This window comes from Ambystoma mexicanum, chromosome 2q (assembly GCF_040938575.1).
Source record: "Ambystoma mexicanum isolate Mex_15411 chromosome 2q, UKY_AmexF1_1, whole genome shotgun sequence".
Lineage (NCBI taxonomy): Eukaryota > Metazoa > Chordata > Amphibia > Caudata > Ambystomatidae > Ambystoma > Ambystoma mexicanum.
The window spans coordinates 538,873,146-538,890,387 of NC_090924.1; the positions used below are offsets into that span (position 1 = coordinate 538,873,146).

Sequence of the window (17,242 nt, forward strand, 5' to 3'; positions counted from 1 at the left end):
GGCCTCATGGGAAAGGGCTACCCCCTCGTGGAGAAGTGACGACCTCTCGGGATTAGTCACAATAGATGAAGTTAGGGCAACTGATGCGAGGGTGGGCAGAAAAGACAGTGATTGGGAAGTCTAATTTGGACAATGGGGGAGGGAGGGCGGCTGAATGTCTGAAGAGGACTGGGGAACGTCACCACGATTCACGGATCCAAAGGTACATCTGCTTAGAGCGTGATCCAGACAGAATCCTGGTCAGGCTGAAAGTGCTTTCATGAGTTGAGCTAGTAGTGTTTCCCAGTTAGCAAGGGCATCCTGTCTGTGTTCCTTACAGTGTGTCTCCCTGGTAAGGCTATGAAGCACTTCTAAACTGATGTAGGTGTTATCCCATCTAACAAGGAATCTGCTAGAGGTCAGAAGGCTAACTTCAATAACTAAGTGAGCAGTTTTGGTGGGTATCAGACCAGTTCTCTTGTCCTGTAGCTTGGTAAAGGGACTGCTTTGGTGCGCGTGTCTCTAAGAGCAATGAACATTCTCCCCCAAGGCTTGTATCGTTATGGAAGGGGTTGAATTTATAGGTTTGTCTCACTCCTTTTGCCAGTGTTAGGAAGATGTTGGATTGCTTGGTCCCAGCCCTGAATTTCTTGAAATGAGTAGCTTCCCATAGAGCGAAGTAAAGGTTCACGTCCGAGCAATGCCACAGTTTACCATTCTATATTCTTTAGTGTCTATGGGGTGTAGCCTTAAATTGTGATTTGCAATATTTTTCATAAATGTTGCTGTACTCAGTTTCATGTTGTGCACATTTCTTACATTTGGGTTGCACTTCTAACCTAACCTGTAATGCACAGCTTGTAAAGGAGGCATCATAAGCTGAACATTCTGTAGCAAGTGACAGTATGCGAGACATGTGGACATGGTGGGTGATTCAGCCACTTTGGAGCTCTAGATCACCTAAATATCAAAGGACACAGGCCTGCAGTAGATGAGGGTATTGGTTGTCCTCGTTCCATTGACCGATACACTGCATAGCTCATAGACCTCAAAGTTCACATCTATGTTGGTGCATAGTGTCACCCATTGGTCCTCGAGTAGAGGTTGCCCTCAAATAAAGTGTTAAAACAAGTAAAGTTAAGCAATGAGAATTTAAAATCACGAAACGCAGACCAAGGAGCAAACTGACGTATTACTACACAACGAGGTGGATATTTCAGGCGATACAGTTTTGGTGGTGTTTGATATTATCAAAGCAGACAAGGGTGAGATCCCGTCAGTGGACTTGTCTATTCTGGTCTCCTTTTTATTCATTGATTCCAAGGTTTACTACTCTAAGAAGGAGTTGGGTGACGGTTGGACTTGTAGGTCCTCGTACAAGAGCAGTAGAAATCTAATGTAATGCGAAAACCTAGCATAGAAATCGGAATCGAGACGTATTGGATACTCCTTATCTGTCTCGCTAGATATTTTGTACTTCAACTCCCATTATCCGTAGTGTTGGGAAGTACCAGGGTCCTCCTGCACCCCTAAGCGCTGTAAAATTAGGCAAGACCTCTTTTAGGTGCTATATTGAACTAGGGGGGAGGAGGGGCACTAGGAAGGCTCTCATGCAAATGTAGTCACATACACAGACATGGGCAGGCACTGAAGAAGGTAGTTATTGTTTAAATATAAGGCACAATTAACATTTAGCTGGATAGATTTGAAATGTCAGATCCTAGGCATTGTAAAATCTTAAGTGCTACAGAGGATTTGAGCTCCGTCACAGAAGAAATGCGGCCTCTGGGATTCTAAAAAATGGAGCACAGGCACTCATGCAGTGTTTCATCACTATCACCAAGCACTGGTAGCACAAAGTCACTCACAAGCTGTCTACTGTCCGTCAAAGGTCCATGCAGGCTAAAAATAGGATTTACATGTTCTGTGTGACAAAATGCAGAATGGAACAGATTATAAGTATTAAGTGTGGGGCGGGGGGAACCTACAGGGCCCAGATAACATTAGTAGGATGAGTGAAAAATGGATAGAATGAATGAAAATTGTTTATTAGAATGTTTACTTTTTCCTGGGGCTAGGCCTCAAGGTTTGTAAAAGTCTGCAGGGCTGCAGTGTGTTTCTGAATAAGGTAGCAACATGTAGAGCAGCATACTCTGACAAAAAACGGCTGTCAATGAAGAAAAGAAGACTTTGGAGCATCCCTCTGATGGAAGGAGGACAGTTTGGGATGAAGCTATGATCCATATCCAGTGACGCCACTACAGCAAGAAAGGATTATGTAAACCCCTGCCTGGCACCACTTTGCAGGAAGGAACGGAACAGGGACTGGAGAAGACCGTTCAGGCAGCAGAGTCCTTTGCTACCATCCTCATTTTGTAAGATTAAACTTGTTATCGCTTTGGCCTTATTCCCCTATAGGTGTGTTTTTTTATTCTGGTGTGAGCGTGATTGGGGACACCCTTACACTAGCCAGCATAGTCAGTTGTGATGAATTATCATGGATGGGGAGCCCAAAACATTGGGAGGGCCGAATAAGGAGTAACCCATTGGCATCAGCGCACACAGAAAAAGCTAAAATCGTAGATCACTTTTAGCTGCATTTGTGTTGAGGTTTTGTATTGTTTTATTGCAGGATACTACCCCAGATGAGCTCCTGTCTGCTGTCATGGCTGCTGTCCTCAAGGATGTCAATTTGAACCCGGGGCAGCTTGGTGACGTTTGTGTAGGTATGTGTGCCAAAGGATCAACTTAATTCTCTGTTTTTAGCATCCTCCCTCAACCCTCCTTAATTGTCTTTTTGGCTTCCTCCACTCCACTCGCTTATAGCGTATTTGGGCACAATTGTATTTCCCACCCCGCAATATTACTACTGTGCCTGACTGATATTGTCCCAGCATGGCTGGTTTTGAAGATGAGGGGGGTCAACAGAGAGGGGCAAAGTCGCAAAGTCATCAAGCACTGTCTGTTTTTTTTTCTCTTCCAACAAAAATACGGTTATTGGAAGTTCTGGTGGAAAATCATTGCCAAGTATGTAAAAGCCTCATAATCCCTTTCTGTTATTCTGCCATAGTAAATATAGGCAGAATCGTTACATGGGCCTGTTCTTTCACTTTTATTGATTTTTCCATACATAGCACATCCAAACATCAAGCGCAATGCAAACTGGATAGTACAGTACTAATTTCCATATTTAAGATAGGAAGACCATTAGAGCTCCACTAGAAGCAAGAGTTTAGTGCTAATCAAACATATTAACTGTGTCCGTCCAAGATGCATGTGGTCTGAGGGGTACTCTCCTTTAGGAAAGTGCCATATTGTATGTTGAAATCGTTTCCCCTCGTCTCTGTCCATCCTTTTTATATCTCTTACTGCATAACCCATTTACTCATGTCTCTCTCCATATGGCTTTTGATGGCCATAGTATCCTTTCCCATTTCATGTTGATTAGTCTTTTTTGCCAGTGCTAGCCCAGTGTTACGAACTTCATTCCCATTCCGTTTTTTTTGTCTAATAGAAATCGAGACTTTTCATCATGTTTTAGTCTCCAGCTATATTGTTCTCTCAGTAGAGCCAGGGGAGGCCCGGGACCAGGTACAAGCTCCAACTCGACCTCAGTGTCAATCCATTGACTGGCCAAGCCACAGACCAGCCCCATAGCCCAAATGCTGGCAACCCCCCTAAACTGCATGCCCAAAATGCCCTGCGCACAGTGAAGTTTGCTGCCAGAGATGATAGCCCAAACAAAGGGCACCACTACCAAGATGCTGCAAAAGGAACGAGAAGTCAGTGGGCAGTGAGAGTGGGAGAATGCTGGGAGGAACGGAAATCCTAGGCAGCATGTAGAAGTGGGCACCAAGTATGCGGTGGGTGATGATGGTTCTGGAATGAAGTTCAGGGTAAGTATTACAGAGTGGGTAGAAGCCTGAGAACAACTCCATTTTGTTTCCCTGAGTGCGGAAATGATTAGCCTTCGTGCGCACATTATTGTCCATGTGCGCAACTGAATAACGATGTAAGCCACTTTGTGAGCATGTGTAGTTAGTGAGATACCATCTCCGAAGAGTTTGGAAGGAAATGTCCCCTTCCCAACCACCACAATTCTATAGAAATCAGTGTAAAAGGATCATCCTACAACTCTTTTTCTAAACATATAGGTTAAAAAAATCAAATATTCTATATGTGATTTATAAGGAGAGCTCATCAACCAGTCCAAGACTTCAAGATATGCCCTAGCACCTACCAAAAGTACTCCTGCGCAGAGAGAAAAACGAGTATGCACAAAAAAAGCTTTGCATGCTCAGGATAAATAGCAGGTTAAACAGCAGGTTTAGTTGTGGCTATTTGTTTATCAACACTGCTCTGAGACAATGCAGAAAGTGTTTAATGCCATTGGGAAAAAACTCATGTTTATTACAAAAAACAATTATCACTAACCACTGATGTGGTTGTTAAAAAATGGACAGTATGCAATGTTTGCAAATTGAATAGTTGTAACTGAAAGGAATGTGTCAGAAAACATGCCAATATGAGTTCATGTGCCACTTCAAGGGCCAGGAGAAAATGGCTCTCATAATTTATGAAAGGATGATAATTACATCAGAATAACTGCACCACAGAATATGATGATATGAATTCCTGGGCCTCTGCTTACTATCCACATTATGTTGTTCTGTGAGTTGTGACATTTACTCCAAACCAGCCTTATGGCTAGGAGGCATATACTATTTTACTAAAACAGGGCAATGTACCCAACAAAAACAGGAAACCATGAACATATAGCAATCTACCCCTTGCTTATTCCCACAAAGTTCCACTGATCTCTTTTCGAATCAGTGATCAGCAGAGCAGTGCCATTGGTAGGAACTCGAATAATATTACTGCCCGATCTGAAGAGGAATTTTAAGGGGAAAGAACATATTTTAATAATCATGAAATATACCTCCTGGCAAAGCCAATTACCTTCTTACTCCCTTAAAAATCTTTTAATTCCAAGTATGGAGTAAAATCGTATCAGAGCCCTGATTGTAACCCTGACATAGGAAGTGAAATTACAGGGCACATAATACAGCCTATGGTTTTGCCCACCCTTGATCACTACAGCCTAGACAAAAATCAGCAAAGTTTCTTCTGGCGCTCCGTTGAAGAAAATCACATATATGTGCCCTTAAAGTCAATGGCAGCAATGCTCATAGTTACAACATATTGAGTACCTTCTTCTTTAACTAGGGATCCTTCTTCTGAAATTCACTGTTATCAGTTGGACAAGATGAATGCGGATGCTAGAAGCAATAAATGCAAACCCTTGAATATATTGAAACGTCCTCAGCAACTGAGCATAGAAGGAAATAGAAGGTGCCGTTGCCTAGGTTATTACTATAGTTTCCTATCCCTTAGTAAACAAACATTTCCTTCACTATACTGTACTGTCAAAACATCTGATTTGTTTTTCTGAAAGTTGCTGATTTGTTCTTCACTCCGAAGGAGTGTTTCTCCTGTTCCCTTCCAGCCATTCCACTCGCAAGCTCTGGTGCGAGCCTCCAATTTTAGTTGACTGGGCGCTGTAAAAAGTGAGAGATTGTAGAAGTAAAACTCTAACTGGGATATTTGCATACCCACAATACTTTGCAAGCAAATCCAATTTAAAGCCTCATGATGATATTATGTGCAGTTTAAGAAAATGTCATACATCTGCATGTGCACAATTACTATGAAGTGCATACAAGATGGTTTGCAACATACCCCACCTTTCAATTGTTGATTAGGTGTCGACAAGTGCTCAATCAAAACCATTTTTATATAGGAGCGAGTTAACATATAATTTGTTAAGGTCTATCCCCCATGGCACTGTGTGAAAAGCATTCTAGTTATCTGAATATTGTTGCCCTAATTTTATATATGAATAATGCCAGGCAGAGTCCTTACCAATTATCCCTTACAGGCCAAGTAATGATATTGCAATGTGGCTCTCCACTCATAGGGTAATGTTAGCAATGCTTAAGTAGGAGGCGCTGAGCATGATATTTGCCTACTCAAAATCCTTAGAGGGCAAATTTAATATTTGAGTTTTATACTGAGTTAACTTGCAAGGGGGGCTCTTCAAAGTGCTTGTGTGACATATGTACAAAGAATAGGAAGTATGGGATGAGGTTAAATATCCTAGTAGCCTGCTTACTTCGTCAGTACACGATATTTGAGCCGAGGGTTACATAATGTGGGTAATGCTTTTGCTAAGGCACCATGAGTAACAGAAATTCTTGTGCTTGAACGTCATTCATATTTTAACATAAACCAAGACTTGTATCTAAGTCTGGTAACCTTTTGTTGAGCTAAGGTAGGCAGAGTCAAGGTTGTCTGGTAATATCTGCATGTGGCCTGGGGCGGAGTTGCTGTCATACGGTATAAGTGTGGTAGAGTCAAGAATAGGATTCTGGAGGGGTTAGGTTTTTAAGGTCAAGCTTACATAGTAGGGCATTGTCAATAGGTTACACCAGAATATCAAGAATAGTACAATTTAGCTTCATTTTGAGAGAAAGCAAATATTAGGTACCTGCTGTGGCTTGTGCCTTATTAAATCTTATTTGAATAGGTGGGAATTGTCTGTTTGCGCTGCAAAAAGTCTTCTGAACGGCACCCAGAAGGAAGCTGGGTAAGCCCACATGCGCACAGCTTAGAGGGAACATTGGGCCCTACTACCAAAGAGGTTTCTCAGTGCTCATGCGAACAATCAGGAATGGAAACTTAGTGGGGCCATATATCCCAAAGAACTACCAGCTGGAGTCAAACAATAAGGGTTTGAGTCTAAACTACAAAAGAATAGGGATTTCCTGAATACCCCAAGGGAGGTTATTCCATAGCTTAATACCAATGACCGTACAAGATCTACCAAAGGCCACAGAACTAAGGCACCTGGCGAGGAGCGGAGAGGTCTGGTAGAAATGTACCAGGCAAACTACTGACTCCTGTATAGAGGGGCGGTACCATCATTGCCAAGAACTTGAATTTAACTCTGGCGTTAATGGGGAGCCAGTGTAGCTTTTTCAAAACAAGGATAACATGATTTTGTTTACCATTATTGTCACAATGCAAGCAGCAAATCTGTAAACCTTGAAGAAGATTACTGTAATTTTTTGTATACAGGCTCATCTAATCTAAGTTGGACGCGGCAATAGCCCTTGGTAAGATAACGCAAGCTGATTCAGATACCAGAGGTCATAGTTGTTTTAAGATTAGCTGAAAATGAGTAGAACTTATAAGACTAATGATATGTAGTGCCATAGACATTGAGGAGTTCAGGATCGTTCCCAGTGATTTTTGCCTGGTCATGTACTTGAATAGAGCAATTTGACCGGGAAAGATCTACAAACCCAGGTAGCTCTGTCCAATCTGCGTGGGAAGGAGGAATTAACCATATTTCAGTTTTGATTAAGGCCTTACCAGTTAAGACAACATTCATTTTGAAATTTCTGAAAAGAAGATTGAATAAAAGCAGCATTGCAGCATTGTCATCAAAGTGACCCTTTAATTGTAAAATATGTCTGTGTAATTCTGGAACGTGACACCAAGGTCAACTAAGAGATCATGCTGTTACTTTATATAGATGTTAAAAAGCTGGCGTGAAATACAGGATATCTGTGAGGAATCGCTGTGAGGCTATTGAGGTGAGCCTGCTCCACAAAACCCTCCCTAGGGGTCGAGGCTAGTGGGACATCACCAGGAGAGATTCCCCTCTGGGGATAAAGACTTATGTTCCTGTGAGGAACTCCTGAAGGCACGCTGACACCACAATAAATACAGCCCGCTAGGGAAAAATGACCAAGACACTCTTGCAAGGATAACAAGAATTTATTTCTACAAAAAACTCTGCTGCCATGGAGCATTATGAGGTCCGTTGGCTCGGGCACACACAGCTTTTTCTCTTTCTCATCCTTCACCCCGGCATCCATCACAAACTCATCCTGCCTCACCGCCATCAAATCCTGGATGACCTCCCACTTTGTTACCCTGAAAGCGGGGAAGACAGAAGTTCTATTTTTTTCCCCGCTAATGTCCTCCCTCTCCTTCCAATTTCTTTCCTCCCTATCTCACCCTCCGCTCGCAATCTTGGTCTCCACTTTGACAATAATCTCTCCTTTGCTCACCACATCTCTCTTACTTCCCGGGCCTGTCATTTCCATCTGTATAACATACGCAAAATTCGCCCTTTCCTTACATTCCACGCCACAAAACTTCTAGTATCTTCCTTGATCGTCTCTCGACTTTTCTATTGCTCTGTTCTCTTCTCTTTGGCCTTCCTTCCTCACTTCTAGCTCCTCTTAAATCAATCTACCATTCTTCCATCCATTCTCTGTCTTCTCTCCAATCGGGATTCTATCTCTTCATCCCTTACCTCACTGGGATGGCTCTTTCACTCTCAACTCAAGTACAACTTCCTTTGTATTGTCTTCAAATCTCTCTATGGTCTCGCCCCCCTCCTATATTGCACCCCTCCTCTCCTTCTATTCTCCCTATCGTTCTCTCCGCTCTGCTGATCACTTCCGACTTACTGTACCGCGTGCCCCTTGTGCACAATCCCGTTTTCGATCCTTCCAACTTCTTGCTCCTCTTCACTGGAACCTTCTCCCTCTCTCGCTCCGCTCCATTACTTCCTATTCCTCATTCCGCTCTTTAAAAATGCACCTACTTCAGTCACCTGCCTGACTGTTAATGGCTGATTCTGAACATCAATCCACACTGCTTCATTTATGTATTACCGACTGTTCTTTGTAAATTGTTTCTGCATATTGTTCTTTGCTACTTGATTCTAAACATTGACTTATTGCTTATTTTATGTACTGCATATTGTTATTTGTAAAGCGCTTTGGTTAAAAGCGCTATATAAAACTCAATAAATACAAATACAAATAATGACGTCATACTATTCAGTGCAATTCTACAATACGGATTGGCGGAAGCCTATATATGTAGGGCCTGCTCCTCATGGGATGCCAGGCCATTGGTCTATCTTCATCTGTCCATATCTGTTCACATGTGTGCTGCTGGGCTCGTCATCTGTGATGAGCTGACCTAACGATTAATTAGCTACTCTAACGCACAATGTTATTCTTAAGATTGTAACAATGCACCTGGCAGATCCAGGGATGAGCTCAGGGGAGAAACGAGGTCACACTAACTCACATGCACTTCACTTGTTCGAAGACAGATGAGCAACTCCAAAGGTCCTCCACTTTGGTTTTGAGCTATAATTCTGATGCCACCCTGCACCTCGCTGCACAAATCACGTGACCCATTGCTGAAGGTGCGATAGCCTTGCCTTCTGATTTCAGTAATCGATCAAGGGGTGTAAAAGGTTTATGGTCTTTGGTCTATGTTTGGATAGTGCTGTGGCATGCGGGCTCATGGGATGAAAGCATGGCAAGGCTGTATTTCTCATTTGGGGATTGTTGGGGTTAGGAGGGCCTTGCTATCTGCTTTGTGGGATGGTACTGCCAAGAGGCGCTCTGGTCCCTTCTCATGACCATGCAGGGCACATTCTTCCCAGGGCTTGAGGGCCAGTAACTCTCTGAGCAATTGAGGAGGTGGTGGATTCATGAGACCTGGCTAGGATGGGGATGGTGTTTGCGGCCATGCAAGGGGCCTATCACAAGGTTCTGTTCACTGCGCTTGCGCCTAACTTCTAAGATGGATGTCGCTTGCCAAGATGGCATTCACACCTGCACCTTTCATATCGCTTATAATACCCGTACTAAGGTGATTGTGCCCCCCCCCCTGCTCCCTGGATGTTCTCCATTAGTGTTTAGTTCTTGTTTGGTATCGCCTAGGGGGGTGGGAAGACCCTCTCTCATTCCCAACAGTCCCCCTTTTATTAATCATAAATTAATGAACTCCCCCGCAGTGTCGGTGGCAACTAAATTCAAGTATATGCTTTGATTCCTCCCTCTGCACCCTATTCTTCATGTCTATTCCATGTATGGTGGTGACCCCTTTGGAGCCCATGCTCTACAAACACCTCGTAAACTTGCTCCAGATTGGGCATATTCCTCTGGGGTACATGTCATGTAAATACAATCCTCATCCCCTTCTAAATCTACCCAGCGCTCTGTGTAGTTTTCGGCGTCGGTGGGGGTGTGGTAACTGTGCCACAGAGATCTAAGGGGATATGGATCTCTACCATGCAGGCCTTATTTGGGTCGTCTGTTTGGGTACTGTTCTCTATGGAACCGCGAAGTGCTTTGGGTGCCTCTCCCAATTGAAACCATCATCATTGCGCTACTGGACACTGCTTTGGCACCACATCGGAGTCCTACCTGACACGTGCATAAAATTACCAAAATAAAAACGATGACAAGAACTAGCATCTTCACGATCGCCCCTCAGCCATGATGAAGCCCAAGAAAAAAAACAGATCGAACCAGACATCTTGTATTTTAGCTTCTTTATTCATGCACACTCCCAGGTTGTGCACCGCTTCGATTATATCTTCAGGGGGCACAAATGTGAAACATAAGTCCCCTATCTTTTTGCACACGACTCCCTCCATTGAGTTCAGCATATCGAGGATATATCGGTTCTGCATTGTCATCAGCATCAAGGCGCACATTTCCACCTTTATGACATTGAACCTTTGCTTGGTGTCGTTAGCCAGCTGGATCAGCTCCCAGCTGACAATTTGCAGTCATTTAGCTCTGCCCACAGCTTGCACACTGGTTAATATCAATGAGGCAAAACATTTTTCTGATTTGGTGGGTGAAGTCAAGTCATGTGGCATTTCCTCGAGCAAGCTTGATAGGTCCTGGGATAGATAGTTTGATCTTTTCCTTCTTCAGAGTCACGCCTTTTTCTTTCGCTGAGAAGGTGTGGAACTCTGGTACTGGCAACAGGTTTCTTGTTTCTTCTTCCGTTGCTGGGAAAGGTGTAGTGGCAAAAGTCTCTATTGCCCCCTCCCCCCCTTTGCAAATGTACTTCTGGGATTATAGCTTGACCAGTGAACAATAGCCCCTCCATGATGGTGAGAAGTAAAAATATGCTTGTTGGCCACATACCCAGTAGTAATCCATCACTGCCGCCTTGCCTTTCTTGAGATTCGGAATGAGCAAGGTTTTGTTGAAATGTTAATTGGCCCCTACAGATATTGTTCCGGCACTGTAAAAGCATAGTTCGTACGATTCCACTCTGTGTACTTTAACTGGTTTCTCCATTGCTTCAATCCATGTTAGCTTTGTGATATGTTCAGGCCAGAATGGTGCGCACACTGCTTCCACCCGGGCGAAAACCACTCCTTCATATCCCACGAGACCCTCTGCCATGCAGCTCACTGTTGTTTCTTGCCATTTGTTATTTGTTTATTTCGGTCCTTGTATCACCAGGTATGGTCTCCTCAGGCATTTGCTTCCTTTTGGGCATTTGTCGCATTGTAGGCAGTCTTGATCAAGTTCGAGCCTTACATTGTGGGCCTGAAACGTGCCACTGAGCCTACATAGCGCAAGATGTACTAGGCATTGCGCTCCTAAAATTGGTACTTCCTGTGGCACTAGGACCTTGGGTGCCCCGATGCATGCGGTATCAACGAACACACATAACAACTTCCATTCACTTTATTTCTCCCCACCAAGCTCAAGTCCATATACCAACTATTGGATATCTCTGGGTGATGCACATCTATGGTGTTGAGACCAAGCCCATGATAAGCATCGTACTTTGCCCTTAGTGCTTGTCTCTTTGTGCGTTTAGGTGCACCTTCCAATAATAATATCGGTATTATTATTAACATCAGTAGGAGTTGTGTTGTAAAAGGCAGTGTGAACTTTAGGAAACAATAAGGACCTAGCAATATATTCTAACAATACAGTGCTAAGGGGTGAGTTCTTTTTGTGTTCAGAATTGTTGACCTGTTGATACATAAAGTTTGGCCTTGTGGACAATACATTTTCTGTTCTATTTGAGTGGTGTTCAGTTTTGTTTAAGTGAACATTGTGTCTGTTATTTACAGTGAAATTGAAATGTCCTCTTCTACCCCCCTTTTATATGTCACGCTGATATAAAAGACGCCCCTAAACATATCCCTAAAACAAACATAGACAGAGAAAATGTACCCGCTATAAAATGCATTGCACACATATGAGTATGAAAACCTAGGAAAAATACTAGAACTACAATTCTTTCTAATATATAATGAGTGATGAAAGAGAGAGACCGACCTAGCCACCTCAGTTGTGGTGCCTCGCATGTCTTCAGATTTGGGCGTTGCAATCTGTCAGGAAATACATTTGAGGGCATGTGTTAGTGTTGTCAAATAGTCTTTGAATGCATCTACTAAGACAGCTGTGTGTGTCTGACCCCTTCCTGATGGGAGATATTGGTGTGTGAATGCGACGATCAGTCACCATTCACCACCTCATGGGATTATAAAAAGTGCTCCTTGCTGAGCTGCGTGCGCAAACTGAACAGTGCCAATGGTAAGCAATGCAACCAGTTTTTGCTTCAACGTGGTGCAAAGTTTAGACAACTTACCTTTGAGGAGTCAGTTGATCCTCTCCACAACCTTGTTGGCCTGGGGATGACAGATTTTACACATTTGGTGCATAATGCCAAGCAGTGCAGTAATCTCCTTAAACAACTGATTAAAAAAAAAAGTGTGTGCCATTATCTAACCTTAACACCTCACACATGCCCCACCTTGGGAACACTTTGCAGACCAGAAATTTGGCAGCGGATTTGGCATCCGGATGTGCACAAGGACCAGCCGCCACCCATTGTGAGAAGGGACAGACGACAACGATCAGGTACCGAGACCTGCGCACCTCTCGCCCATATCCGCATAGTCGATCTGAAACTCGCATAATGGTCTAGAAGGGTGGAGAAAGGTGCCCCTCAGTGTCTTTAATGTCATCCCTGCTCCTGAATGTTTGGAATTAACCAGTTATCTTGTATGTGAGCAGCAATGTTTTGTTTGGAGATGTGGGAAGGGTGATGTAGCTTGTCAAACGCTATTATCAGCAATTCGTGTGGCACTACTGATTTTCCTGTATTCACCTGCTTACACATGTCAGTATGGGACGGTGTACATCCTCTTTTTCCTAGTTGTTTTTCCTACCCTGGGGCCCTCCCATTCAACTATTTGCGCTCTGTGCAGGGCGCTGTACGAGACAAGTGGCTGGTCAGGGGCGGGGGTTGTGATGACATATTCTGCCACAGTTGGTACTGGGAGATATGCTGCTAATTTGGCCTTGGTGTCTGCGGCGGCTTTCCCAAGCGACAACCCGTCTGTGGTGTTAGTATGGGCTGCGCATTGAACGACCGCCACTATAGAAGGCTTGTATAGCGTGAAAATGTGCTCGTCTAACAACGCTGCATGTTGTACTGGGGACCCATCCGCCCTCCTGAAGCCTTTTTGTTTCCTGGTTGCGCAGATTTATGAAGGATTATGTCTATGACTGGCATATCTGCATGTTGAGTAGGAGCTAGTGTCTCAGCAGTTCATTAGATGTTGTTTCTGTCATTCGTTGGGGTCTTATCTTGCAGAGGGCACACATGCAATGTGGTGTACTAGCTTATTCATTTTGAGTTGAGTGTGTATGTTGGTAATTGCCTATTTAGTGTTGCAATGTGTTTAGAGACAGTTGGGTTATGAGTGTTTCAGTAGGTGTTTTTGAATCTTTAAAATGTTGGCAGACGGTTACCTTCCTCTCCACTGCAGGTTGTAGTCTTGTTGTCCTGTAGTTGGAACGAGCATTGTGGGTTTGTCGGAGTGCAGGTGTGGCAGACCTGGCTCGTTTGTGTGCAGTTTTGTGCCCTCTGCTTTTGGGCATGGATGAATGTTCTGTGGTGTGGCGTCCTCACTGAGGTTATATGACTTGAGCAGTAAGTGTGTTGGAAAGTTATTTGTCCCGGTACTGAGACACTGTCTCAGTGCTGGTTTGGCAGGCCTGGTGTGTGTGCTGCAAGCTCAGAAATGCATGTTTGCACTCTGCTTTTGGGCATTGATGGATGTTCTGTCCCGCCATTGTAGGGCTGCAAGGGTTTCCTGCTTGAGAGCTTTCCATCTTGTGTTTTTGCATTACTACTTACAGGGCACAACCAGTGCTTAATTTGTGGGGGTGGTTGCCAGTGCCCAACACCGGCACTCTTTTTTGGGGACCGGAACTCATGCGGAGCCAGCGCACGTGCCATTGCTTTGTTTGTTCTTCCAGTTCGCTTTGCTTCGATTATAAATCATGGGGCCTCATTACGAGTTTGAAGGCAGCCATGGTGCTACTAGCACCATGGCTGCCTCCAAACCGGACTCCATTACTGGGTTCCTGCAATGGGGACTTACCGGGTCATTCCGACATAGGGGGACCCGGTAATTCCTCCTTGCAGGAACCATTCCCCATTCCCATTTGAGCCCCCATAGGGCTCAATGGGGAGGGAGGTAATAATGGGCACATTACAAGTGGCCCATTATTACCTCCCTCTTCCCCTCGCAGGACCCGGAAAAGACGTCTGGTTTTACCAGACGTCTGGTCCGGGTCCCGCAAAGGGAACCTCGTAATCGGTGCTCATGGAATGAAGGGTGCCGGTCCCGTACCGGCACCCTTCATTCCGTGAGCGCCAGGGTCGTAATGAGGCCCATTGGGATTTGTCATTCTGATCTCGATCTCTCTCGTGCTTGCAGGTTGCAGGCCATGGCTGGCTGGGCCTGGGAGGGGCCAGCAATAGCAATGAACAACAAACTGTTACAAACAGCCAATGAAAACTACCATTCTGTTGTTACTATGCAGTATTTGATACATTATGTATAGTAACACAGAATGTGCAGTTTCCATTGGCTGTTCATCTGAGCCAGTGAAATTACATGGTGGCGTGTTTTTGTTGCCACAGGAGGCAGCGCGGCGCCACCTTCATTTCACAAGTTACTGTGAAGTGAAGGTGTCGAGGCGTGGCGTCGTCGGTCCTGACTTGTGAGAGAGAGAGGCTGCCCTGCTGCACTGCATGGTGCAGCCTAGTTGCTTCCTGGGGCCCCCTCTGCCTGCTTTTTCATTTCTGCAGGTGCCAGTGTGCGCACCTGCCCCCCCCCCCAGCCTGAGGCCCCGACAGGAGACCAATTCCCAGCTGGCAAAGCAGGTAAGTCACTTGTTGCTGTGTGCGGTGCAGCCGGTGGCTGTCACAGTCAAGTGATCAGGCAAGGGAGGCCCAGGTCGGGGCCTGGACAGCGGCATGGTCCCCTGGTGGTGCCCTGACTGCCCAGGAGTCAGGACCCCACCAGGGGCCCATCCGCGCCCGGGCTTCTGTCTGCGTGACCTGTGTGCAGTGTGCTGCTGACTGCAGTCAGTGCCAGGCCCAGGCCAATTTCTGTGACCAGGGGCAACCGGCTGCCGAAGACTGAGTCGGATGACTCTGCCGCGGTTGGCCGGGCCCGTGGATTGTGCTCAAAAGTATGTTTTTTTTACATTTTTCTTTGAAAACCTGACCTTCCGTGGGGCCGGTGGCTGGGGCCTGGCCCCACAGAAGGTAGGTTTTAAAAGAAATAACTTATTTTGAGTGGCGGCTGTGGCCCATCACTTCGAAAGTGATTGGCCCCATCCACGCAAATATATGTTTTTTCTTTTAAAATCTTACCTTCTATGGGGCCGCTGCGCCGCGCACCTATTTTTGTTATCATCAGGCTCAGCATGGACGTGGCAGTGGTGGCCCCACGGAAGGTAGCCTAAGTGATTGAGGCAAGGCAGGACAAATCCCAGGAACGGGCAGGGCACGAGTGGCAGCATGGTCCCACTAGCATCCGTCACAAAAAGAATGAATTGTCGTTTTGAAACTTTGGCCACTTTTTCATTGGTGCTGAGCCCGACTCGAGACAATTGTATGCCCCAGTCCTACCCTGGATAGCATTCATCTAAGCGAAACATGAACTGTGAATTTTTGCCTGGGTGTTTCCGTTCTTCCTTTTAATGTTATCGGCCTCATTAGTTCACAAACGAGCTTCAGCGAGGGGACCCGGAACGGTGCACGTATTGGCCCCAAACCGAACTGGCTGCACTTCGCGAGAAAAGCCAATGCAAAGACGAACTTCTGAAATGCATTTTCAGGCTTAAAGATACACGCATGGAAACTAGACGGGGATAAATATGGTGCACGTGCCCACTAATCTGTCATCATAAATAAAAGCACTAGTTGAGTATTCTTGTATAATTCTCAACCGTCTTTTGCTGTCATTTCTTTACATAATTCCAGCGCATGTTTTATATCCTGATGTGTGGTTTATACACCAGATGTGGCCCCTTAACCTGGGTACAATACGCTCCGAGCATGTGCTCCAAATGAGAGCACATGCAATCCTCAGATAGGAATCCTCAGATAGGGGAGTGGGTGACTGTTACACCACGCAGTTTAGTATGTCAAGAACATGTCAGTGGGAAGGAGGTATCCGAATATGCATTCTCCTCTGGCTCCTGAATATTGGGTGACAACACATATTTAGTTTTATAATATGTGTTAAGGTGGAAAGAGGCCCTAAAGCACAAATAGCACAGGCTGTTGATTTCACAACGTCTTGCAGAAATGACATTTTCCAAGTTATACAACACCATGCTCATGCTTGAAGGAAGGGTGAAGGGGGATGCATTTATGAGATGTGATGACTGATAAGGGCTTGATGGTAAATTGATTACACAAAACACCTGGATGAGGTGACTGAAGAACGGGCTGAGGGAGGGTGCTCTTCCTGGAGGTAACCGATTAACAGTACTTGGTTACTTTAACAGACTGTCAGATAGGGCAGAAGGGGTAGAGACAAATACAGTGCAACAGTGACTGAAACAGAATGCTTTTTTATTTATTTGCATTTTTAAAGCACTCACACAGCCCGGGGGCATCGAGGCGTAGTTACAGGAGGAGCATGTCTTAGTTGCATATTTACTACTAGCCTGTGCCAGCAGTTGCCTCAGCAGCAAACATGTGACATGGAGCAGCAGCTTTGTGATGGGCAGGTGGTGGGCCGATCTAGGTAGGTCTAGCACTGAACTGGGGCGACAGGCGCGCCCGCGCTGAGGGCGGCACCGCGCCTGCACTGAGGGCGGCACCGCGCTGCGTCCGCACTGTGGACGGCGCTGCGCCCGACATTATGGGGCCAATATTTTTTGGGCACTGGCACTTATTTTTTTACAAATTAAGCACTGGGCACAACATTTGCATCCTCCACTTAGTGATTTATTTTTACTGTTGGCAAGTAAGAAATGGTGTGCTGTGTGTATGTATAGAATTGTGTTGGCAAGTGACTTCTTTATGGCTG

At 45.1% G+C, this 17,242-nt stretch overlaps 1 protein-coding gene across 1 annotated transcript in view; it reads left to right on the forward strand.

The window, feature by feature from the left end:
* ACAA1 (acetyl-CoA acyltransferase 1) overlaps window positions 1–17,242 on the forward strand; it is a 268,026-nt gene that overhangs the window by 16,163 nt on the left and 234,621 nt on the right. The window contains exon 2 of the mRNA XM_069647684.1: window positions 2,612–2,705. Coding sequence (XP_069503785.1) covers window positions 2,612–2,705 — 94 coding nt within the window. The remainder of the gene's footprint in view (window positions 1–2,611; window positions 2,706–17,242) is intronic.